This window comes from Cyprinodon tularosa, unplaced genomic scaffold (genome assembly GCF_016077235.1).
Source record: "Cyprinodon tularosa strain WSP-4 unplaced genomic scaffold, ASM1607723v1 ctg37, whole genome shotgun sequence".
NCBI classification, from domain to species: Eukaryota; Metazoa; Chordata; class Actinopteri; order Cyprinodontiformes; family Cyprinodontidae; genus Cyprinodon; species Cyprinodon tularosa.
Genome location: NW_024039085.1, coordinates 3066218 through 3093178, shown reverse-complemented (window position 1 = coordinate 3093178; position 26961 = coordinate 3066218). Strand labels below are relative to the sequence as shown.

The window sequence follows — 26961 nt, the reverse complement described above, 5'->3', positions numbered from 1 at the left end:
GGGACTCTTGGAGGCACACTTTCACCAACACAAAATTCTGAAGTTCTCTTAAATGTATGCTCTAGGGTCTCTGGACGGCACAGTGTAGGCTCAGGGGTCTCTGGACGACACAGGGCTAACTCAGGGGTCTCTGGACGACACAGGGCTAACTCAGGGGTCTCTGGACGGCACAGGGCTAACTCAGGGGTCTCTGGACGGCACAGGGCTAACTCAGGGGTCTCTGGACGGCACAGGGCTAACTCAGGGGTTTCTAGCCGGCTCAGAGCGTGCTTACGGCGACGCCGTCTCTTACATCGGGGGGTCTTAGAAGTTAAACTGACGGGTTCACTGATTGGATCTGGCGATAAATAAACCGGTTGAAACGTGAGGGTACCAGAATGAATAACATGATCAGAAGCTAAGGGATCAGGCACAGGGTCAGGTTTAAAACTATCCAGGTTAATTACTAGTTCAGGATCAGAATCTGGCTGGTGTGGAACTCTGACTGATGGACGTGAAACTGGTGGACTAATTTTGAGGTTTTTAACGGATGAACTTAAATGGTGGTCAAGAACATGGGAACTAAGGCTAAACCGGCGCAGAGAGGAGTTGAAACTGGTTTGAAATGCTAGATCTAATCCTATGGCTAGTTCAATGAGGTCTTCGAGGCTAGGTGGCTCGACGTAAAAGGAAAGCTCGGTTCTGACAGATTCATTTAAAGCTACAAGGAAAGCTGACTTGAGTGCAGACTCGTTCCACCCGGAAACGGCTGCTCTACTCAGGAAATCGGAAGAAAATTCAGCTATGGACCTATTACCCTGTTTTGAATTCAGAAGGCAACTAGAAACGGAGAAACTAGAGGACTGAGTAAAGGTTTTTTCTAACTCTCGGATGAATCTTTCATATGTGCAGTTTGTTCTGGTTTTAAGCGGAAATTTGGTCTCCGCCCATTCGAGGGCTTCACCAGACAGAAAGGAAATAATAAAGGCTAACCTATCCTTATCAGAACGAAAATTAGAAGCGTGAAAACTAAAAAATAACCGACACTGAAATAAAAATCCCTTGAGCTTACTTGGGTCGCCAGAAAATCTCTCAGGTAGAGGAGGACCGGGTGACGAAAACGATGGGATGAGTTCAGACCAGAAAGGAGGGTTATCATCTTGACTCGGAGGTGACGGACGGAATTCCGGAAGTGACGAATCCGGAACCGGAAGTTGAACTGGCGCCATCTTGTGATTCCCACGAAGCTTGTGGGATCTTGAAACGAGTGTTTTCTTTAAGTCAAACGGGGATTTTAACTCACGGAGGGACAGAGTGTGATCAGGAGTAGGAGCGTCCTGTTTCTCAGAGCTACGACGGAGGTGATCTGCTGGGCTTTGTGTTTGGCCGCAGTGTTCTGTCATGATGGGTTCTCTTAGAGTAAAGCCCAAGATGCAGAACACACACAGAGGCACTGGTAAAAAGTCCAAAGAGTTTATTTTAAGGCACAAGCACGAGAATAACAGTTCAGGCAGGAGGCTGGTTCACTGGGGTCTGAGCAGGGAAAGGGAGATGGCTGGTAGCTGAGCTTCCAGCTCACTGCAGGGAAACAACAGGGGAAATCCACATGGGAACCTCTTGGGGAAACTCCACAGGGAAGTCGACAGGTATCATCCACGTAGGATTCTTGGGGTGGCTCACCAGGGCAGATTAGCTGGTTAACTCTCCTAGAGCTTTAGGCTTGAAACTGGTTCCCTGTGATGCAACTCTCCCAGAGCTGCAGGCCAGAGACAGGTTGCCAGAGAGACAGTTCTTCCAGAGCTTCACTAGGAGACAGGAGGTTAAGCTCATCCAGAGCTTTCACGAGGAGACAGGTGGTTAAGCTCAACCAGAGCTTTCACGAGGAGACAGGAGGTTAAGCTCATCCAGAGCTTTCACGAAGAGACAGGAGGTTAAGCTCATCCAGAGCTTTCACGAGGAGACAGGAGGTTAAGCTCATCCAGAGCTTTCACGAAGAGACAGGAGGTTAAGCTCATCCAGAGCTTTCACGAAGAGACAGGAGGTTAAGCTCATCCAGAGCTTCACGAGGAGACAGGAGGTTAAGCTCATCCAGAGCTTTCACGAAGAGACAGGAGGTTAAGCTCATCCAGAGCTTTCACGAAGAGACAGGAGGTTAAGCTCATCCAGAGCTTCACGAGGAGACAGGAGGTTAAGCTCATCCAGAGCTTTCACGAAGAGACAGGATTCCTGTGAGGCAGAAACAAGGAAGAATTAGAATCTGATCTCACACGAGAGATAACAAAGATTCATCTGTAACAGAGGCTCAGGAAGCTAACCAACTAAGATCAACACTGCGGCATGGAATCAAGGACAGGCAGGAGCTTATAAAGGAGAGGTCTTCTGATAAGAGGATTAGGAACAGGTGTGCAGGAAAGTTCCAGCTCCAGAAGACCCACAGCGCATCCTGCTGGAGACAGAGGGTAAACTCCAGATCCCCACATTAAAACTCCAACCCTAAGGGAAAAACAAAGAGAGCAGAAAAGGATCCTCGGCGCCCTCTGGTGGGCAAGCCTGAGGATCCCAACAGGAGTGTTGTGCAGATGCCATTTTTTGGCCCCGATACCGATACCCGATACCTGGCTGTGCAGTATCGGCCGATACCATAATAATGTAAAATAATTGCCATCATGCTTTGTCAAGCTGCTGCCTACCTTTGTGAAGCAGGAAAAAATCTAATACAAAGTGAATCCAGTAGAACTTTTTATTGCCTACCAGGAGTGGGTGACAATAGTTGAATAAACGTATGGCTCTCAAAATGGTATCGGTGCCCTCTTAGTTGGTACTTGCTGATACCGATACCACCATTTTAGGGCAGTATCGGGGCCCCGTCCGATACTGGTATCGGTATCGGTGCAACACTATCCACAAGTAATGTAGAAAATAAATAACAATAACTTTATTATTATATTATTCAAATTTATCAGAACACTGTCTCCATCTGCAAGTTTTCTTACTGATATCTATTGGAGCTCAGTGAGGTTATTATTATTTCTCTCAGGGGATTCTTAAAGGCTTTATCTTCAGCAATTCCCTTTGGATTAAGTCAAAACTGAACAGAAGCCCCTCGAATTTGATGTTCTGTTTAATGAACTCTAAGAGAGACTTGACTAAGTATAAAATACAAATAAGAACAGGTTTTGTATTTATTTTTCTAACATATATGAGTCTATGTGGTCCAAGTTTAAACAGCAGCAAAATATTTTCTACATCTTAATCTTTTTTTAGTTATCAGCCCTGTCTTTATTGAAAAACGGAACTGGTTTTCATTTGCATTCTAAACCCCGTGTCACTGGCAAGAGCAGTCATGGAGAAGGTCATGTTATTTTTAATCTATTATTTAGTATTTAGTTTTAACCTGTTTTTGTTTCTGTCTCAAAGAAAGATAAAGCAGATTTGAAATTATGGTTTAAACACTGGCAAGATGGAATGAGATTCTTTCCAATATCTTTGTTCATTAAAATGAAAAGTACAATAGCATCGTCTGTTCATCCTATTTTAGGATGTAATGAGTGAATAAAAGCCTGCCACTTATCATAGATTATGTGGTAATGGTTCCAGAAGTGTAACCCAGAAGTCCTTAACATTAGTTAAGCATTTCAACTCATTCATTGGCCAGAAGGCCTATGTACCTTTGAGCAGGTGCTCTGTAGTTCCTCATAGAGAGAGGTTTCTTTAGAGATTTAGATGCGTAATGAAAGTTTCTTAAAGGCATAAATCAGAAATCTGCTCAATATGATCTCATTTCAGACATTTTCAGTTTACTTTTGTCCCTGAATTCAACTGGTTTGTCTAGCTGCCACATCTGCCACCAGATCCATCTCACTACCAGACATCCAACAAACGTTCTTTTAAACACTGCTCAGAATCCAAAATCATGGAGAACATTCCTTATAATCATAATTTTTCTTTAAAATAAATGTAACATTTCTTCTAACTATTTGCTGTTGTGGAAATTTCCAGATGTCCCATGTATGCTGACGGGCAGAGGTGCAAACAAGTTCGCAGAGAGCATCGGGATCACCATGGTTCCTACAGGTAAACTGGTGACTCAATATGAGAGGAAGGAATGGGAAAAACACAAGAAATACATCGCAGGAGTAAATGAATAATTCAACACACAGTGGTATGCTCTTTTCTAAACTATTGTTGTTCAGTCTAACATGGTAGATGATCATTGTAATTAATCATATGGGGTTTTCAACAGTCATTTTGATACTTAATTGTACTGAAGCATATCTATTAATACATACAGTTTTACAGATAATCAGAGGCGTGCACAGACATTTTGGGGGGCAGGTGCTCAGGAGGGGGGGGGCACTTTTTAGCGCACGTGTAACACTTAATTATAAAAAAAAATAAACGCATGTTGAATGAAATTTGACTTTTATTTGTAACATTCTCTAAACGTGAGTTTTCAATGGAAAAAAGTCACATCACCAACAGAACAGACTAAAGCATACTTCTTTCATCTGGCTCATCTCCCTGTTTTCCCTCACCCATCTGTTCTCCCTCATCCTGGTCTTTTTCTGTCTCTGTGTCTTCCCTGAACTCTTCCTCATCTCCTGTCCTGGTAGATGTTGATGGTATAGAGCTTCCCTGCTGTGACTGGCAACAATATATTAATAATAACCATCATGACAATAATAATAATAATAATAATAATAATAGTGATAATAATGATAATAATAATAATAGCTTTAACAAATATGCCACATTAGTTTAAATAATGGGCTATTAGGGCAACATGACTGGAAGTCTTGTCACGTGGATATGACTTATGGTAGCCTACAAAATAATAGCTATTTTAATACCTGCTGCACAAACCACTTAAAAATAAAATGTGAACAGCTTTTAAGATTTTTCAATATGATAAACCTTCCTTTCTTGGCATTGTGCTGCAATTACTAAATCAATATACAATTAAGACAATAAAGAGACCAAAATGTGTTAATTTATGTTGCCTAACAAAACCTATACAACAGAAAACGTTTGTCTTAACACATAGATTTGTACAGAAGAGGATTAGGGCCACTGAAAAAAAAAAAAGTTAACTGATTTTTAAATTTTATTTCAGTTTAACATGGGAAAAAAGTCAGAATTCTGACTTTTTTATTGTCAGAATTCTGAGATTAAAGTCAGAATACTGAGCAAAAAGTCAGAATTCTCAGCAAAAAGTCAGAATTATGAGAAAAAAGTTAGAATTATGAGATTAAAGTCAGCATTCTGACTTTTTTCCCATACTAAACTGAAATAAAATTTAAAAATCAGTTAACTTCATTTTTTTTTTTCAGTGGCCCTAATCCTCTTCCGTAGATTTGCAATTGCAAACTCTACCAAAATTATTTGTAGCCTATGTGGTCGTCCTCACGTTATCTGTCATTGACTTGGGCTAGTGTAAAACTTTCAGAATCAGAATCAGGTTTATTGCCATTGTTAGTGAAGGAGTTCACAAACTAGGAATTTTTTATGGTACAATCGTGCAACATGAAACATATAATATGGAATAGGTAAATAAAATTATAAAAATATCTAAAAACTGTGGGTATACGTCATGCAATAAAATAGACTAATGTATACACTTAAGATAAAAAATATGGATACAAAATATAAAAAGTAAAATAGCATCTTACAAGGAGACAACTAGTTTATCTGGTGACCAGTTGGCAAAATGCGTGTTTGGTGCTGCTGAATGAGACATTTTAATGCACAACAAAATGCAAGATTCTGCTTGATCTGTATATTACCTGGCTAATGGGGCACGGGAGAAGCAGCCTGTCAGCGACCGTTCCTGCTATCTGAAAACTGCTATGATGCTGCGCATCTGGCATGCCCTGCGGGCGACCGAGCGAGTTCACGTGACAAAGGAAGAGAGAGAGGCTGGTCGGGTGTGCGCAAGTAGGTCGGTCATTTCGGGGCATTGTTTCAGTCGTTTTTAATGGCTCAGGTTTTCAAAAGATCATTTCAAAACCGACCTCAGTAAAATCTTAATAATATTAATAATAATAAAAAAAAAACGAGTTTCAAAAGGGCATTTTCTTTGATAGAGGGCAAACTTCCTAGTGCTTTAGCACCACCTAGTGTCTATGTGTGCACGCCCCTGCAGATAAGTTAGACTATAGAAGACTTTCAGCCCAACTAGGGATGTGTAATTTTTAGGGCTGCAACTAACGATTAATTAGCAAATTGATTCATCTGTCGATTCTTTTTTCGATATATTCATTAATAATCAGATGGCCAAAGATTTTTTTATTAAATTAAACCCAGGTAAAACTAAATCTTTTCCACTTCAGGAATTCTGGATAGAGCATATTCTATCCATCCATTCACTTTCTGTCACGCTTATCCCAAGAGTGGTTGCAAGGGGTGCTGGTTCCTATCTCCAGCTGTCTACTGGCGAGAGGAGGGGTACACCCTGGACAGAGCAACACAGAGACAAACAAGAAAAACCACCATTCATGCAAACACCTAAGGACAATTTAGAGAAGTCAATTAACCTAAGAGTCATGTTTTTGGACGGTGGGAGGAAGCCGGAGTACCCAGACAGAACTCACGCATGCTCAGGTAGAACATGCAAACTATTGACCACAATGATGTTGTAATGAAGATTGACATGTTGTAGAGGATTTGGACCAATTTAAAAACGTGTCTATGTATACAGAGTAAGAATTTCATTTTTAAGTTGAAATAAACTGTTTTTTTATTCAAGGGCCCACAATACTGTTGGGGCTGTAGCTCTGGACTCTGCAGGGAACGTTGCATGTGCAACATCCACTGGAGGGATCAGAAATAAAATGGTTGGCAGAGTTGGAGATTCTCCTGTCATTGGTATGTTATTAACAGTCCAAAGGGACATAATCTGTTAAAGCAATTTTGTCCCAATTTCTTTTTAAAATAGATAAATAGAAATCCTTTCTCATCACGCTGCATTTCTATCTATAAATGAAATTAGAAATAGATCATCCAAACTGCATTTTCATTTCCTTCTCCAAGACTCCTCAATTTGTAAATCAGTTAAATGAGACAAAATAATGTTTTACATGTAATTTTTAACATTTACCCCTCACATCAGAGAACCAACAATATCTCTGATAAGGTGGGTGTCATATGGATCCAACCGTCTTAAGTTACAGAGGTGAGTTTTTGTGAAGGGCAGCTCACAAGGATCATGCCAAATGCTATACATTGACCTTAAAAATAATTTGATAAATCTCATATTAAACAAATACTTCGGTCAAAACTTATTCAGTGTTGCTTTAATGATTACTATTGTAAAATACTTTTTTATTTTACACACCTTAGTTGGGAAAAAAAATCATCTACCAAAAAACACCAATAAAAAATAGAAAACTGTTTTACGGGTGCATTTCATTTTCTAATTAAAAAAAATACATATAATAAAAACAAAATCTTCTAAAGGGACAGTTTCTCTTTCAGCTTCTTTTTTGGGTCTATTCCAAACCACAGCACATCATCTTCAGCAGCAGCCCAGGCCATCCGCTTGGTGGTGAATGTAGCAGCCCACTGCCCTGATGGAGAAACTACAATGGCACCACCTGCTCCTTGGACCCGATCACCCATGTGCTGCAGGGACAACTGTGAGGCATCTTCTACAGACTTCCCTGTGACGGAGCAAAGAAATGAAAGAGAAATCATGTCTATTTGTTTACACTAAGAACCTTGTTTATTTACTGTAATCTGTACTTGGTTCTCTTCTCGTGTTTTTGCTAATTTAGTCTGCTCTATGTCATCATTCTATGGTTATCTTCATTTGAGAGGAACTACTTAACACCAGACAGCAATCTCTAGTTATTTTTCTAGTTTTTATTCCCCCAACTTCACTGAGATCTTGGTTGATGGCCCAACAAACCTTAATTGGAATTACCAGCAACTTAAATACAGTAAACAGACAGAATTGTTCTTAGGCTGTGACAGCAGTGACTCCAGACTCCCTTGTCTTCAATCTATCTGACAGGTGTCTGTTCACTAGAAAACAAAATGAACAGATTGCGAATTCTCATCTATAAAAACTCATACTTCTGTAGATCTGATACCCTGTTTCACCAATACCTGGCTCAATGAGCATACCTCAGAATGAGAACAACAACTATGGTGAGTCAAAGAAATTGTCAGTTTTATTAAAACCTTTAATGTCAAACATAATCACCGACTGGTCTGTTGTCACTCTTAAATCCCTCTAGATCGGTTCCTCAATTCCAGCTTCTATTTCAATGTAACCTTCCACATAAAGTCGTGCCATTACTTTCAAGCCCCTTTGCTGGACGCCTTGCAATTTACTTACAGGAAAACAAATCTGTCAGTGAATGATGCAATCATTTTGGGGCAACGTTTTTAATGCTGTTCCACCTTGAATAATCGGAGATGTATGCCAGAATCCTGTAGGTAAAGCTCAGCTTGGGCTTCAACACCATAAGCCAAGCCTTTACCAGAAGCTCACACATCCAGCAAAAAAGACAGCTACAACAGAATCTGTTCCTTTTCTCAGGATGCCTCTTTGATGAATGCTGAACAGAATGCCTAGATAAGCAGTAATTCAACCATGTTTCTTTCTTTCAAAAACACTGTATGTATACAGATAAAAAAAAACATGTTATATATTAAAATTTTAAACATCTTAATTGAAATCAAAGTAGAATGAAAGTCAAATAATTTTTTTGTGTGCAAATAAAGCTGATTCTGATTAAGAGTTACAAGATGAACAGAAAAAAAAATTCCTTTACCTACAAAAAAGTACACACATTTTTTTCAACTTCAATGATGAACAATATTGTGACGAGATGATCTTGAATAATATGGAAAGGTGCCTTTGAATGGGAGCACTGAGTATTCTTTTACCTTGTTCAACATGTGAAAGGATGAGTCTGGCCAGCGTCACTTTAAGAATCGATTCTCCATGACCAGTACACGATACAGCACCACTGATGTTGTCTGCATATGCTCCACAGCCTTATTACCAAAATAAAAGATAAAGAAAAAGTTTGTAAAAATAAATAAATAAATAAAAAATAAAAATGTACACTGTAAACATAGAAAAATTTTAACTGTAAAGTTTAAATAAAACTCTAAAAATTATTCAATATTCATTGATGCTACTGTACTGCATTATAAGTTTAGTGACGAAAACTAATTAATAGACATAAAACAAAATAATAAAATGCATATTTTTCTGATTATATGGAAGCAAATGTGTCCATTAATTAATGTAAATTAATTAATGGAAATATTTGATCCTTTGCATAAAAAAGTCAGCAATTTGTCTGATTAAAGTACTAAAAGAAATCCTCCACAGTGCGTTTTCAATTTCTTCTCTGAGGTTGCTCATTTTTTTTAAATAAATCACTTAAAAAAAAAAAATACCTAAATGTATTTTTAAATGTGAAAATTTGAGAAAATCAAACTGTATTAACAAAAATGCATTTTAAAGTTAGAGTTGCATAATTTAACTCATGGATAAAATTACTCATGCATTTTTATTAAGACTGCTTATTTTGATTCCTAAATTATATGATAAATAGATTAGTATTTAAACTTTCATTTCAAAAAATGTCGCAGTAACTTAAATTGAATAGGTGCAATTTAAAATATGGAACTAAATGAAGTCTAGATTATCTACTTGCAATTTCATTTATTAGTCAAAAACCATACAGCTTTGACTTTAAAATGAAAACCGATTTCAATTATTGAATTTTAATTGTGAAAACTGGACATTTGAAACATATTTTTAAATGAAAAAAAAAATCTTATTTACATATTAAAAATTACATGTAAAACATTATTTTGTCGCATTTTAATTGATTTACATATTGAGGAGTCTTGGAGAAGGAAATGAAAATGCAGTTTGGATGATTTATTTCTAATTTCATTTATAGGTAGAAATGCAGTGTAATGAATAAGGTATTTCTATTTATCTATTTTAAAAAGAAAATTGGGACATGTTAATTGTTAGAGTGATAATTATAAAATTATTGTGTGGACATATGAAACATTGAAAGAAAGAAGATGCTACATTTGTATCCTGTGATTCAACTAGAAGGGTCATAAACTTTTATGACCTCCAGTAGGTCATGAGGCAGAATCACACGGTTGTGTGACTTCCATCCAGCCAGTTGGTCAATTCATTATTACCTGCATCCTCACAAATAATCATTACTGGGTCTTCTGTTTTAGGCCCGGCTTATGATGTTGTAAACTGTTAATAAAAGGCTTTGCCATGAAGGGATCTGTGTGAGAAGGTGCTGGTTTCTGAGCCGACACCTTCTCTCCACTTCTGCAGAGGCTGACGTCACAAAACTCTGTCTCTGTGTTGATTATTTCCTTTTAATCTTTTAAACTCACATTTCTCTGGATTAAAACCCAACATTAATGTTAATAACATACCAATGACAGGAGAATCTCCGACTCTGCCAACCATTTTATGTCTGGTCCCTCCAGTGGATGTTGCACATGCAACGTTCCCTGCAGAGTCCAAAGCTACAGCCCCAACAGTATCGTGGGCCCTTGAATAAAAAAAAACAGTTTATTTCAACTTAAAAAATGAAATTCTTACTCCATACACAGAGACAGGTTTTTAAATTGGCCCAAATCCTCTACAACATATCAATCTTCATTACATCATTGTGTTCAATACCACCTTTGCAAATAATTGTTTGATTCCAATAATTGTATGGCTATAAAATTTGCAATTTGACATGATACAATTAGTGGTACTAAGATGACCTTTTAATGTCCTTTATTCCCAGAATTAATACAGATCTTTCTAACCAACATTAAAAATCTCAAAAAGGGCTGTGGAGACACTGATCATAAAAATAAGAGTATGATTGTCACAAAAAAAAATACAAATATAATAATTTAATGTTTTTGTAAAATTACTAGGGCTAAAAAAGTTAGTCGGATTAATCAATTATTGAAATAATCTGAAACTAATTTAGTAATCGATTAAATCATTAACTGGAGTGTGGAGACTAAAATATACCTTTAGCTGACAGGACAACCCATTAAGAGCAGTAATTATACCACTATTGCAAAAAAAAAAAAACATTTTGCATTTAAGATAAAAATAAATAAATAAATTTCGTCTCTCAATTTGCCCTATCTGAGCTGCTGAGTGGAGCAGTGGACAGCACTGCTGCCTTGCAGCAGAAAGGTTCTGAGTTCAATTCCTGGGCTGAGAACTTTCTGCACGGAGTTTGCATGTTCTCCCTAAACAAGACTCTTAGGTGAATTGGCTTCTCTAAATTGTCTTTAGGTGTTTGAATGAATGGTTGTTTGTCTCTGTGTTGCCCTGTTCTGGACTGGCAACCTGTCCAGGGTTTACCCCTCCTCTCGCCAGTAGACAGCTGGAGATAGGCACCAGCACCCCTTGCAACCACTCTTGGGATAAGCGTGACGGAAAATCAAGGGATGGACAGAATATGCTCTATCCAGAATTCCTCAAGTGGAAAAGATTTAGTTTCTTTAATTTAATAAAAAAAATCTTTGGCCATCTGATTATTAATGAATTAATCTAAAATTAATCAACAGATGAATCGACTTGCTAATTAATCGTTAGTTGCAGCCCTAAAAAGTGCACATCCCTAGTTGGGCTGAAAGTCTTCTATAGTCTAACTTATCTGTAAAACTGTATGTATTAATAGATATGCTTCAGTACAATTAAGTGTCAAAATAACTAGGAGAACCCATAAGATTAATCAGAAGGATCATCTAATTAACCACGTTAGACTGAACAACAATAGTTTAGAAAAGAGCATACCACTGTGTGTTGAATTCTTCATTTACTCCTGCGATGTATTTCTTGTGTTTTTCCCATTCCTTCCTCTCACATTCAGTCACCAGTTTATCTGTAGGAACCATGGCGATCCCGATGCTCTCTGCAAACTTGTTTGCACCTCTGCCCGTCAGCATTACATGGGACGTCTGGAAATTTCCACAACAGCAAATATGTAGAAGAAATGTTAAATCTATTTAAAAGAAAAACGATGATTATAAGGAATGGCCACCATGATTTTGGATTCTGAGCAGTGTTTAAAAGAACGTTTGTTGGATGTCTGGGAGTGAGATGGATCTGGTGGCAGAGGTGGCAGCTAGACAAACCAGTTGAACTCACTTTCAGGGACAAAAGTTAACTGAAAATGTCTGAAATGAGATCATGTTGAGCAGATTTCTGATTTATGCCTTTAAGAAACTTTTATTATGCATCTAAATCTCTAAAGAAACCTCTCTCTATGAGGAACTACAGAGCACCTGCTCAAAGGTACATAGGCCTTCTGGCCAATGAATGAGTTGAAATGCTTAACTAATGTTAAGTATTTCTGGATTACACTTCTGGAACCATTACCACATAATCTATGGTAAGTGGCAGGCTTTTATTCACTCATTACATCCTAAAATGGGATGAACCGATGATGCTATTGTATTTTTCCTTTTAATGAACAAAGATATTGGAAAGGATCTCATTCCATCGTGCCGGTGTTTAAACCATAATTTCAATTCTGCTTTATCTTTCATTGAGACAGAAACAACAGGTTAAAACTAAATAATACAACAAAAATAACACAACCTTCTCCATGACTGCCCTTGCCAGTGACACAGGGTTAGCGATGTTCTTTACGCAAGACACCGAACCAAAGGCAAGCGTCTTTCCATCCACTATAATGGCATCCAGCTGCACTTCTCCAGCAATGTTTAGCGTTGCCCCATGCCCTAGAGGAAAAGGTTTGAAAAAAAAAAATAATAATGTGTGTTTGCAGAGGGAAATATAGCAGAATCATGTTGTTTCAGCTACAATTTCCTCTCTTGTCCACCAGGCAAGATTAAAGCTGATAAACAAGAGAGGAGAGATGTGAGCAATTAACCACCACTAATAGCCTGCTTCACCGTTCCTTGTCCAGATCTATAAAAATCTCCAGTCTCCAAACTTCAAATGAGTGTTGCTGCATTTAGGCCCATACAGTATTGTATTGTTATTCATTTGATATGTATGGTGATAAGCTACTGATGGCAAAATTGGTAGCATAGCTGCTAACAGCATTTTTTTCAAATCCTGACCTGGGGTCTTTCTGCATGGAGTTTGCATGTTCTCCTAGTGCATGAATGAACAACGAAGGCAATGAGAGGAAAAATGAAGTCTTAAAGAGTGCATTTCTTAGTAGTGGAATTTAAAATATTATGAATACATATGGAGATTATTAAAATATTATTAACACAAAAGGCAACACTGTTCCTGCAGGAAAATAAGGAGTAGCTTATCAGCAAACAAGTCAATACGTGAGTCGGCTTTAATGCTGTATTAAAGTTATATTCTCCAAACTACATCTATTTAATGTAAAAAAAATATATAAATAAATGTGTGTCTGTGCACACATTTATCTATGCAGGAAAAAAAAAAGATGTAGCATTAAATCAAGATAAAATATAAAATGACACTTTATTGTCCCACAATTTCCCCATTGTGGGACAATAAAGGGATTTTCTATTCTATTCTAAATCTGGGTTAGGCTCCAGTTATCAGCTGTTGTTACATTCAACCTTTTTCAACTGAATTAAACATCATTCATTGGCTTTGTATTAACAAACATTGGATAATATGAAGGTAAACCTTGGCTTTAAAGTAATATTTAACTTAACAATTGAATGTATCCTGCAACTGTCCAAAGTTGGTTTATGCAGCAACTTGCGACTTTAACTGGGAAACCAAAAAACATGGATATGTGGGGATTTACCCCCAGAACTTATCTTGATTCCTCACTTTCTTAAATTAGGGTCCATGTTTTTGTTATTCGATTTTTGCTTTAGATTTTAGATTTAGAATGCAAATGAAAACCAGATCCCTTTTTCAATAAAGACAGGGCTGATAACTAAAAAAAGATTAAGATGTAGAAAATATTTTGCGGTATTTTAAACTTGGACCAAATAGACTCATATGTGTTAGAAAAATAAATACAAAACCTGTTCTTATTTGTATTTTATACTTAGTCAAGGTCTCTCTTAGAGTTCATTAAACAGAACATCCATTTCCAGGGGCTTCTGTTCAGTTTTGATTTAATCCAAAGGGAATTGCTGAAGATAAAGCCTGTAAGAATCCCCTGAGAGAAATATTAATAACTCCACTGAGCTCCAATAGATATCAGTAAGAAAACTTGCAGATGGAGACAGTGTTCTGATAAATTTGAATAACAACATAATAAAGTTATTGTGATTTATTTTCTACATTATTCGTGGATGAGGCATTCAACGTGCTGTGAATTCATACCAAGTAGTTTCATCTGATCCTTACGTGACAAACTGATCCGTTTTATGTACCTGCATTAAAGAATGGGTTGTCCTCCAAAGCCCTAACAGCAGCCTCAACAGCATCCAGCGCACTTCCTCCACTTCTAAGCACCGACGATCCATGCCGTGCAGCAGCTTTTACTCCTTGAACAGAAATTGGGGCCAGCTCGTCTGGAATGGCCCAGGCACCACCATGAACGACCAACACCGCTGACATATTTCAGCTCTTGCAGGATAAGGTGAACTCTAAAGTATAGGGTGTATTAAAGACACAAACAAGAAAGTCAAAATAATTCCAGTACATTTTCCATCATATGTATGTGGCGTGATGCATATTATACAAGTGATTCTAATTTATACTGCACTTCTTCAACAGTTGATATACTCGTGTCAGTGGCACCTTTGATCAATGTGCATAAAAAACTACAATGTAGCTACTGATAGAAAAAAGCAGCAATGAACTTTGAAATTTGAATTGAAGGTATGTCATTTATCTACGGGAACAGGTGCATTCCTACATGTTTTATAAACCACATCCTAGAAAAACGCACCTTTATTATGTTTATTATGGGTTTATTTATTACCAAGGCAAGTATTAGCAGTGCGACCTAACTTATATGCTGGAATCAATATACAATTAGATACATTCAGGCATTACTATTTAACTAAACACTGTGTGTACACAGGATTCAATTCAATTCAGTTTATTTATACATCGCCAATTCACAACATGTGTCATCTCAAGGCAATATACAGTTCACCAGATCATACACTCAGATTGATTCAAAGTTTTCTATCTAAGGAAAACCAGTTGATTGCATCGACTCATTGACTTGGATGCAATCCCTCACGCTAAGCATGCTTGTAGCGACAGTGGAGAGGAAAAACTCCCTTTTAACAGGAAGAAACCTCCAGCAGGACCAGGATCAGTGTGAGCGGCCATCTGCCGAGGCCGTCTGGGGTTTAAGGGGATAAAGTCTACCACATAAAAAAATAATAAAAATAAGGGCAGACCTAAACATTCAGGCCTGGGTTTAACCAACTCTCTCGTGATTGTTTCTGTTATAGTGAATATCTTGCTATTTTGCAAGAACCACATTTGTGGTGAAACATTACCTCAACATCCAAAAACAAACAACACTGTAGCTGTCACTGTGATCCTGATAAAGATGGGGGTTTGTTTGGAGCAATATTTTGAGTAGATTTTTTAAATTGACACTGACCGTTTATTAATAGATGTCCTTCAGTTTTTTTTTTTTTTTTTTCATCCTATCTCAATATAACAAACTGGTAAATGGTAAAAGCTTGATGGAGTTTTTGAAATGTAACACACAGCTTTACTTTTTTCACTCTGTTTATAGATAAAATGATTTTTATAATTCAGGACCAAAGGAAGCAAATACAGTACAAAAACACTGACTGGAAAAGTAAACTAGATACAACAATTTGCGTTTATAATAAATGCAAACTTATGATGGTTATGGCACATAGAGCTGAATCACAAAGCAGGACAGCCAATGGTCCACCATCTTTATGAAGGTAATAAAATAAGGGAATTCGTATTATAAATTCATGACCTTTTTCAAACTATTTTTTCCATAAATGCCTTGTGATAGTGTAAATGCTTAGCAATCATTCACCAGGTAAAATCATAAGATCTTCCCCAACAGGTTAAGTGGGGCTTTAGAGTAACATCTGGAGACTGATGTTGGCATGTCATTTGAACATTCTAATGTTTAATTAATTTAGCATAAACAAACAGCAGAAACAAGAACACAGATAATATACTAACATAAAGCAGTAATGAAAGCAGAAACCACCCACAAAGAAAGATAGACGTTTGATCCCACTTTGTAAAAGGTCTTAAAGTCTGCACAATGGCTGTACTGATCTGCGCCATGTTAAACATTAAATAGTTCTAATCCTACTTTGCAATGCATTTCGTATAGTTTATAGGCTACAGAAGCGAAAGTGACATTTTGACGTACCTGTTAAGACTTTCAAACCTCTGAAAGAGACGGTTGGTTGAAACCCTGAGAGCGCGAGATGGATTTGACAAATCAAACGAGTTGAATACTGACGTCACGTTTTATGCAATCTTCCGACAGGACCATTTCTAAATGTGCAGGATTGTGCATGAAGGGATTTCATGCACAATCCAGCAAACAATAACTGCTTAATAACTGGAGCAGCAAAAAAAAAAATAAAATAAAAAATAAAAAAATAGTAGTGTTGTAAATTGAATCCGCTATAAAACACTCAACAATGCAGTGTTCGAAGACCAACAAAATATCTTTGGAACACAAGAAAGACATGTGTACAATATCTTCAGGGAATTTTTGTTTTTCTAGGCCAATAAAATTATAGCAAAATAAAGAGAACTGGCTGCAAACAAATATGATTGTCACTTTATATTTGAGAGAGACTCTTGTGAAATACAAAAAAAACATAGATTCTAACTTTAGAGGTCAGAAAAAGATTCTCCAAAAGTCAACTAGAATTTTTACAAATTTCAGCCTTGTTCGAATGGTATGTGTAGTGTTGTATTTTCATCAGTAGAGGGCGTGATGCTATTGACATCGTGTCTTATTGGTACAACTGTGCGCCGTTTGAATTTGTAGTGTTGCTCTTTGACCACTAGAGGTCAGCACAAACACGTTGAATTAATAAAGAAATGACTGGAAGATTATAGAGTCGTAGCGAATAGAGTTCAGGTCAAAATAGAGAAATAGATCTTATAAATAAATGAATAAATAACGACTTCCAAGTTTAGACTTCAACTATCCATCAGAAGCTGCAAAATTCACAGTTACAGCACAAATAATTAACAAAGTAATAATAATAATAATAATACTGATGATAAATATTGATACTATGATAATGTAAAAAAAAACTGTATGAATAATTGTAAATCTATATGATTAAAGTGAATGGAACTATTTCAGTTTGCACCTAAATGTCACACTGCTCTGTTCTATTGTTTAGACTATGTTGAAACACAGGCAGGGTAATAATTGAGGAAACACAAAATGATACATATGCTATTCTTTTTATTTATACCTGCTCATTTAGAGCATCCTTCTACTGCAAAAAATAAAATAAAATGAAAAAGTAAGTGGTAGAAAATTGCATACTTTGGCAAAACAGTTTCCAAAACGGAGTGCTCCGTATTGTCTTCAGTGAAAGAAAGTAGCCTGTGTTTTTGTGTGTGGGTGTGGTTCAACAAATAGGCTATTACACTCATAGCAAAAAATACCCTGGCAGACAATGTCACAAATGCAGTAAAGAGTATAAAGCTGACAGATCATACTTACAGACAATACAACCACCCCCATGAAAAGCCTATCCAGGAACTCCTTTTGGATGATTTCTGCAAACATCATATACTAGGAGGAGGAGCTGGGATTGACTCACTGGACAGAGTTTTTTTCATTCTTGCCCAGGAATGCAATGAAAATCTTCATACTGATCTGGAATGTTGCAGGGGTGAGGGATATTATCTCAATGACATGATCTCATGCAAGTAGAACTCAATAGATAGATATATCCAATAGGAGTCTGGTGTGTAACTGTGAGGAGTATCAATAATATCTCCATGCAGAGATTCCCATGGGAATTCAGCCTAGTGCAAAAATAATCAAGCATATTTTATTGGTAATTATTCGATTCCCCCTAAAGAGAGATGACATGTCAATTAAAGATAACATAATTTTGAGGTTCTTTAAAACCTTAAAAACTATTTTAAAAATCATGGTTAACAGTTCATATTCATGAAATGTTCAATTTACACAGTCATCCTGCTAGAGGAAGAAACGTGTATAACAACAAGATAATTAACACATAACTGCGAAACGTTTTGTCTGTTGGTTTATGATTCCAATTAGCAGGAAGACATGACTGTAAAGGTCAAGTGGAGCTAAATTCGTCGATCACCAGGCTCATCTGCTTAAGGCTCATTGCTAAGTGAGTGAGGCAGGCAACATGTCAGGCAGGAGATGACTCTCAGCTCTGACTTAACATGATAAGACTTGGGAAGCGTTTTACATTTGACACTTTGTGTTAGTATACATGTCACTGACATCTATGATGCAGCTTGTTAAATCTAAAATGGAGCATTCATGTTCTTACTAGGAGATGGGCACGTACATGTTTTAGAAATTTGCTTAAGCCACCTTTTTAGTGATATGCATTTAAAAAATGCGTAACAATATGAAAAAATGATAGACTCTCTTTACCCTCTTACCCATAAGTAAAATACAAGAGAAACCAAATATCTTCGGAAGTCATCCTTATAAATTTCCTCATCCCGCCTACCAGTCACATTTCAATATAGAGGGTCCAGGATTAACTTTTAGTTAAGCAAGCATGTGACCTCATATTTTATTGTTTATAACACTTTGTTTGCAGTCACCATGTGCATTAAATCTTACTCCAGCACAGCCAGAAGCAGCATCAATTGATTGATTGACCTTATTAATCTCATAGTGGAGAAATTTACTTTAATTTAAGTTATTGCACAGGGTATCAAATAGCAATTGCACATTATACCATCAAATGATGGCAGGTAACATAAACAGATTCCCCTTTATATAGATAAAAATAGATAAATATAGATGAAAGTTTATATTCTTTTGAAGCTGATGTTGTAAACTTAAAAGTTATAGTTTCTAGTCTAACGGGCAGGAGATCAAAAGCTTTTATTTTAATTATATGTAATATATTTGAGAAATCAAGCTTTGAGGGATCCCTACTGTTGGGTCAAGGAAGCAATAGCTCAGTTTGCCAATTCCTTGGTTCCTTTTTAAGGACAAGCAAAGCTTTCAGATTCAATTCAATACAGTTCACTTTATCTATATAGCGCAAATTCCCAACATCATCTCAAGGCAATTTACAGTTCACCAGATCATACAGTCAAATTGATTAAAAGTTTTCTATCTAACAAAAACCAGTTGATTGCATCGACTCATTGACTTGGATGCAATCCCTCACACTAAGCATGCTTGTAGCGACAGTGGAGAGGAAAAACTCCCTTTTAACAGGAAGAAACCTCCAGCAGAACCAGGCTCAGTGTGAGCGGCCATCTGCCCAGGCCGACTGGGGTTCAAGGAGACAGAAGCAGAGATACAAAAAGCAAGAAATCTGAAGTTTCAAACAGAGTTCAGCATGACAGAAAAAAGACCAAGGCTTGTTATTAAAAGTAATAAAAAATATTCCAACTTCATATGTGAAAGTTTACGGAATAGTTATTAAAAGTGATCCTAAATCAATTATAAAATGTTGACTGATTTGCTACAATATAAAATCGGTCAGAAAAAAAACAAAAGTTAATTTGTCTCCTAATTTTATATCTGACAACATTCTGCCTCAAGCATCAATTTTTTGTTGTAATTGAATGAATACATTCAGACTGTGAATGGTTTTTATTTTATTTTACTTTTTTTTTTAGCAGCCATTTATTTTGCATAAACAAGTGCGATGCTCATTGCACAGATGGTTGATGCTCAAAGGGAACCTGGCTGATTCTTCCTCAGCACCAGTCCCGCACAGAATATAGCCAATAATGTTGCCAAGGGGCGGGGAGAGGGGGGTGGGGGGGGGGAGCACAGGCTGCAGACCCCCTGAGTCTGATGAGAGTCTGGCGGCTCTTTTCCAGAGGAGAAGCAGCGGAGATGGGCTCACACCTCTGATTCACTCTTCATCCTTCAGCTTATTTATTTTTTCCTCAAAGACCTGGAACGATATAATATCCAGAAGGGTGTTTTTTAGCCGCTTCTGTCCAGACGGACGGATAGACTCCATCTGATCGCAGGAGGAACCAGTTTTAGTTGCATTCCGACGCTTAGTTCTCACCTAGAGAAGAGAGGCGCGCTGCGATCATCATGCACCCAAATAAGTGCTTACCTGAACTGATGGCCGAGAAAAACAGCCTGGACCCTTCCTTTGTTCACGCGGTTCGGCTTCTAGCAGATGGTAAGCAAGGTACAGTAGGGTGTTTCTTTCCATCTAATCTGCTCTAACAGGTGCTTCATAGCATGTTTACGATGTTACTCTTGTCTGTAAACTAAAAGCTTTACTTCAGTTCTTATGATTGCAACTTAGATGTCTTTACTTCAGAAGTTTAGATTCATTCAGCTAAGTAAAAGTGTGCAAAGCCAAAGACTCATCACCTTGTTTTCCTCCAAAAAGTTTGACTAAGAGTCAGATTTGACAAGAAAAGCTGCTGCTGTGTTTTATGCTTGGCTACAAAGCAACCAACAATGAACAGTTCACACTAATTGTAATGATGGATTAAAGTTAAAAAAGATAATCTTTCGGATTTGACAAAAAAAACCAACAGAAACTTACCACACATAAAATATTTAAATTTTTTTTATTCAACCTTTGTAAACATTATAATACAATCAGCATTATAATTGAACAGTATTTCAGAAGGGTAAACAAAGACTTTGTCTGTTATACATCAGTTTTTAAAATTGCAGTGTGTCAAGATTCCTAAAATTATTGCTGCATTTTTCCTTGGCATGGTTTGGTTATTAGTATCAAGGCACACAGAGCTTCTAAAAGCTTACAGTTCAAAAAACAACAGAAAAAAAGGATCTTAGTTTGTTTAAACTAAATTTGTTCTGGGGAGAGTGATGAATTGGCCAGTCTTCTCTTTGGGATGTGGAAATTTAAGTAGCACTGCCATCCTCCACCTGTTGCTGCACACTGCCAGCTGGCTGGCTGAAACATGGCAAAAAAAATTTTTTCCAGTTCCTTAACAAGAACATATAAATTCATTCCTTTGTAGATATTTCCTTTTGCAAAAAAAAAAAAAAAAAAAAAAAAAAACAGAGCAGGTGCAGAAACTAAAGGAGCCAATCATTCCTATTAAAGCTTCACTTGGCAACATATGAAGGGAATGTGTTTATGAGAAAGCTTTAAAAAATTTTATAAATCCACTATGAGCAATTTTTTCCTATAGTTTGCTTAAAGCAACACTGAGATACAATTTGATTATTTTTTAGGTCAATATACAGCACTTGGCATGTATCAATGCTCCACACTTGCTGCCGTTCTTTAGAACCGTCCTTGTCTTGATGAGCAACTTAATAACTCCCCGGTGTGCTGGTCCAGAGTGGTTTGCTATCAGCTTCCAAAACAAGGATGGAGACAGTTTAATTTTGCGGACCTGGAGATAGGCCAATATTTAATTCAGCCAATAATTTTGGGTTATATACTTTGTATCGGTATTGACTGATACATGCATGTGTTGGATAATTCATAAGTGCATTCAGCAGCCGTGCCTTGAGATATTGCTGTTTCCTAATGTTTTGTTGTTTTGTAAATAACTGTCTTTTCTTTATTTATACTTGTGCAACATTTATTATGATTGTGTGCTATCTTTATTAAGTATACGGAGGAAGAAAATGCAATATCAGCTCTAAGAATGGGCCCAAAATATTGGCATCATATATCAGGGATCAGTTAGACTGATTTTAAAATAATTGGTATTAAAACCATGAATCCGTCGATATACAAGTAGCAGTCACCTTCAAGGGAACTAAATAGGTTGCAGGTGGCTGAAAATTACAAAGTGTTGCTTTAAGCCCTGTTTACTGGTGTATTCGTATTCCAGGTTTATGATTAGAGCAGCACAATGCATCAAATCTCAAATTCCTTGCATTTTCAACACGTTTAATGTTGCAGTCACAATATGTTACAGCTGGGTTTTCCCAAACTTTTAGTGGCTTAGATGCTCAAGTTCAAAAAAGTTGGGATACCAATATCTACTTTGTAAATAAAGAGGTGAATATATTATATAAAACAGTTTAAATATAAAAATATCACATATGTAATAAAAAAAAACAATAAAAAACATGGCTTTTGATCTTGAGCATCCTTTAGTTGTACTCTAAACTTGTTAATCTTCTCATTCATAAGACCTGTATTTTTTTCATATTTTCACATATCTGCTAATATGAGTAAATATGTGTTAATAAAACTTGCATATCAGAGTGTTAATACAAAAGTAATGTTCTTTAACTTGAGCTTTCCTGCTGCAATGTGTTGATGAGACACCTTACAGTGCGGCTTTGGCACTCTCTGGAGTGCAGATGGGATCATCTGTCACATGCTACATTTTGCCAGATTTTCTCAAGGCTGACTCACAATGAGATAACATGTCAGAGACCATTAATATGCTCTGTAACGCCTCATCAAATGGCGTTTTAAAACTTTTTTTTCGTAAATTTGCACTTCAGTCAACCATAAGCTTCAATATCATATGGTGCTTTACAAATAGATGTGTAAATATTATATAAAAACAGGCAGCTTTAGGGATGTGTATTTTTCTCACAACTGTTCTGAAAGTTTCTGTCGAATAATATTTGGCAACCTGCTCTGGAAATGCTCTAAAGTTTGTGCGGCTTAATCTAAGTTTACAGCATGGATTTCTCCCTCTTTAACAAAGCTCTTTGGTCAGCCTTTACGCATTGATAATGCAGAATCCTGCATACCTGCGGGCAGCGAGATAAACTGCTTTCAGCAAATTATTGATTCAGTTATTTATCACTGAACAGAAAGGCACATAATCCTGCATTATTCATACCACAGACAATAAAACACCAAACATGGATTTACTGTGGTCTTAGTTAAATCACCATATTTATGAAATATATTTTTCATGCTTTGTGAACAAATGATACACTCTGCATAATCATTTGTCTATATTTGAGCAGATATATGATGGGTTAGGGATGAGGGTCATTCATTACCCGGCTGGCATGTAAGGCTGTGGGTGTGTAATTGCATTTCTTGCGTTGTAGAAACTGTTTTATGTCTTTGTTATTCAAAGTGACAATAAATCTAGGTTACTGAAAACATCTTTAAGAGATATTGGCCATAACTGTCTTAGTATTCATTGAATATATTTGTCTGTGGAAACAGGAGTCTAATGACTGCTCAGACTGACAGATGAAAGTCAGCTCTTTCCTGCACTTCTTTCTTCTCCCTAAATAACACTGCAGTTGTTATTTTATAGTGGGTGGAAGTCAGAGACAAGAAAGGCGAGCCATTAATAGATCCCACAGGTTTTCCTTGTAAGACTCGCCTACATGCTATGTAAGAAAACCAAAGGGATTTCTAATAAGCAGACAGGGAGGCAGACAGGAAGTAAAAGACATCTAGATGAGTAATGACAGTTGAGGATAATAGCTGTTTTATAAACTTCATTGTCTGCATGTTTTAGAGCAACGTTCTGTTATGCAGCCCATTATGCTGCAAACAGACTAGAAAATATGGTGCTGTATCTGTTTCAAAGTGTTCATACCTCTTGAGATTTTCTGCTTCCTTGCAAACTCAACTTTATTGTGAATTGGTTGGGATATTATGTGATTGACCAGCTTGAACTAATGCTAATTGTTAATTGTTAGATAAAAGTCTTAAAAGTAAGTTGCAAATTTCCATTCACCCTCTATTTTGTAAACGCTGACTTAATAAAGTCCACCTATGTCTAATTTCATTTCAGTATGAATACATGTATTTGGTTAAGTTTACTTTTAAAATAGAAAACAAACTGCATAAGGAAGAACAGAACTAACAGCAGACAGGTCAGGAGTACAATTGCAGAAAAGTTTAAACAGCATCTCAAGCACTCAAAGCATTGTCCAATCCATTCTTTTACACCAGAATCTTAATGATATTCAGAATGTATTAAATTAGACTGAAAATTTGATGTAGGCTTTCTAGGATTCTCCCTGCAGATATTTTGGGTGTCTTGGTTTGATATTTCTCAGTGTCCCCTTGCTGACCTCTAACTCCCAGCTGCATCAGACAGAGATCCACCCTGTCTGAGTTTGATTCTGCTGGAGGTTTCTTCTTTTAAAAAAAGATTTCTCCTTATTTTTGCCTTACGAAAATGATCAGGGCAGGGATTGAATAGCGTTTCAAATTAAATAGCATTTTCTGGTTACCAGTTTCGTGATTTTGAAATAAATCTACTTCTAATGAATTTTTCTACCACTCATCAGTGCTTATATAGAAAGATGGAGTTTATAAATGCTGGAAGTAGATTTGCATATGTTTCTACAAGACATTTTATCTCTCAGCAATGAGAATTATTGACCCTAATTTTGAAAATTGCTTCAACGGCAAACTGTGGCTGCTCACACTTTCATTCATGTGAAACCAACATATTTTTCGTATAATATTAGCAGTGAGAATATTGCATCACTTCATAAAGCTTTAAGCTCAACATTGCAAGTGAGTCTTTTTGTCTGTTTCCTTGTGCAGGGGACGCTACAGCAAGTCAAGTTGCACAAAGATTAGTTTTTACACCGAATGCCTTTTCTGACACAAGCAGGATTCAAAACTCAAGTCCCTTTTATGAAAGATACAGGCTTAGCCCATTACACCACAGAAGGACTTTAAAGCTTGACATTAACCTTTAAATATTTAACTAAGCTTATTTTATGTTTGATTTAATGTTAACTTGTGATGGCAATGTCTGGATAACAGAGCATTTACAGCAAAACATCCTTACAGTATGCCTACGCCTGAGCTGGACCTTACTGAGAAACTATTTGAGGAAGCCATTCGATTTTTTAGTCTTTACATCAGTGGTGGGCTATGAGGGCCTTTAAAGTCATCTATGCTGGCCTAATATCTATCAGAAACACTAATTTACATTCACAATCTCAACTTGGATTTTCTTCTTTCCAACTGTATTAATTTATTCCAAACATTCTGTTCTCTAAAAAAATAAAAATAATCGTATTGTTTCTGTTTATGTTGAGATGAGAAACTGGAATAAAACGTCAGATCAGACAGCACTCAGCTCAGCTTGCATCCATCAGAATAACTTCACCCTGTCAAGCATTTACAAGCATGCTGATCGGATTGTCAGTCGGCATACACCTCTCACAGTCGGATTCAAATTTTTATTCTGATCCTCGCGAATCAATCAGAACATTTTGTCATGTTTACATGACACATTTTTAGTCTGCTAGGTTTATTCCAATAATTTATATCCATGTAAACACAGCTTGGTGCTCTCTTCCATCTACTAGACTTCAGTACTGGGTTAGAATTTATATGCTTTGCTGTGTTTCTCTTCCAGAGATCAACGGATAGAGATTTGATTAAGGCCAATGCAAAAAAACATTGTATTGATATTTGCCTAAACTGATTCCCGATGTGCTGCCAATATTTTCTAGGCCGATTCTTTGCGGTGCTATTGCTTTTCCCTTTCTCAATTTATATGACAAAAATGACACAATAAGCTCTTATTTAAAGAAAAAATATTTTTTTAAACAAATGAAATAAAACATCAACAACAAGTAGCAAAACAATGCCTGGCCAATGTACAAGTCTATTCTCTACCAGATATAGCCCACCAGAAATAGTGTTGAGCATTGTTGGAATTGAAAGAATCCGTTTCCATTTTTGATCCTTTTTATCATTTACAGTTCTTATTAATTCTGTTTTTCATTTTTTTTTTTGTAAGTGGAAAATTATAAAAAATGTTTATGTTTTAAATGAGCTGGCTAACCAGAGTTTTGTTTGAAGGAAATAATCAGAATTTTGTCATAAACTTTTATTCCTTCAACTTTTAACTTTAGTATTAATTATCACAGTCATATTCAAACACTATTCTAATATCAAACCACTGAACTGAAATAAAGTTATTAATATGAATATAAATCTTGTGAATTTTCTTTTTACAGATTAACAATTTCTCATGAAGCTCTCTTTTTGAAAACATAATTAAAACACATTACAAAGTGCCTGGTCCTGAAGGTACTAGGTACAGATCCCAAATTAGATAAAATAAACAAAGTTCTGCTTAAAACTATTCATAAGTTTGACAGAATTAGATTGAAGTGATTTTCTATGCTATCAAGAACACGTAAGCAACCAGATTGGTATTTGTAAAAACACATTGTAAAAAAGAATGAAAAAAAAATGCTGTGCTTCATAGAAAAAGCCTCATAAACATAAATTTAGTCAGATTTCCCACTGAAAACCCAGATTTTACAAAACAAAAGCCGATGGTAAGCGGGTCCACCGCTTACCATCGGCTTTTGTCTCTTTTCCCATTTGACTGAAAAGCTGAGTCTGACCCACTGCTGGCAATCTGTGTGCCGACTCTTTCCCACCACTGTGTGTCTGATGACGGCATCACGGTGGCAGAGTCTTGATGATGTCGACAGTGCGACGGAAATCAGGGAAGTAAATAATGGACAGCAACATGGACGGGAGCCAGAGAGTAGTCAGTATTCTTTATTATTTTGCTCTTTTATCTGTCCGAATCTCTCACCAGTGATGCGAATGTCAACATAGTTGTTTCAGCTTGTTAGATAAGAAGCAACTGGCGTGCTGTTTTGACGTACGTATATTCCATTAAATGGTGTCACGTAATTTAGTGGGTCAACCCGGATCTGGTGTTCCCACGGCATGCAGATCAGAAACGAGGCGATTTTAACGTGGGTCGCTTGCCGCGTCGTTTCACCTGGGTAGACACGCGTCAGTGAGCCGTTCTCACTGCCACTAAAAGGCGGTTGTTCCCTGGTTTAAAAAGATCTTGCGGTCAGTGTGAAAGGGGTAATACACACTCTTTGAATTATCCTTTCATGACAGTGTGTCTGTCTAAATCCCGATTGTTAGATCTGTTAG

The 26961-nt window shown here is 36.8% G+C and overlaps 2 protein-coding genes across 22 annotated transcripts in view; one reads left to right on the top strand and one right to left on the bottom strand.

The window, feature by feature from the left end:
• Positions 1–7073: 7073 nt before the first annotated feature.
• On the bottom strand, positions 7074–17681 carry LOC119790753 (isoaspartyl peptidase/L-asparaginase-like). 2 transcript variants are annotated; one of them, XM_038296467.1, is made up of 7 exons: positions 17622–17681; positions 14338–14553; positions 12596–12738; positions 11789–11952; positions 10414–10532; positions 8872–8982; positions 7074–7637 (listed from the first exon to the last, which is right to left on the bottom strand). In XM_038296467.1, exons 2-7 carry the CDS (start codon positions 14522–14524, stop codon positions 7429–7431), a joined length of 933 nt encoding a protein of 310 aa, XP_038152395.1. In that variant the 5' UTR covers positions 14525–14553; positions 17622–17681; the 3' UTR covers positions 7074–7428. The 2 variants fall into 2 exon arrangements, with proteins under 2 accessions (XP_038152395.1, XP_038152394.1); XM_038296466.1 differs by lacking the exon at positions 17622–17681 and adding an exon at positions 16296–16406.
• Positions 17682–19898: 2217 nt separating this feature from the next.
• The window catches only part of khdrbs2 (KH domain containing, RNA binding, signal transduction associated 2), a 143420-nt gene continuing 136357 nt past the window's right edge, over positions 19899–26961 (top strand). For 18 of the 20 annotated variants that reach the window (XR_005281757.1, XR_005281762.1, XR_005281763.1 and 15 more), the window contains exon 1: positions 19899–20286. Coding sequence is in view for 9 of the 20 variants with exons in the window: in XM_038296429.1 (XP_038152357.1) it covers positions 20187–20286 (100 nt within the window). In the remaining 11 variants the exon portion in view is untranslated. The remainder of the gene's footprint in view (positions 20287–26961) is intronic. The other 2 variants (XM_038296427.1, XM_038296435.1) reach the window with 1 other exon arrangement.

Coding starts and splice junctions, on each gene's coding strand:
- LOC119790753 (XM_038296467.1), bottom strand. CDS start 14,524: ATGTCAGCGGTGTTGGTCGTTCATGGTGGTGCCTGGGCCATTCCAGAC. Junction 12,739..14,337: donor CAACCCATTCTTTAATGCAG/GTACATAAAACG, acceptor CTTTTCCTCTAG/GGCATGGGGCAACGCTAAAC. Junction 10,533..11,788: donor GAAGAATTCAACACACAGTG/GTATGCTCTTTT, acceptor TTTTTATTCAAG/GGCCCACGATACTGTTGGGG.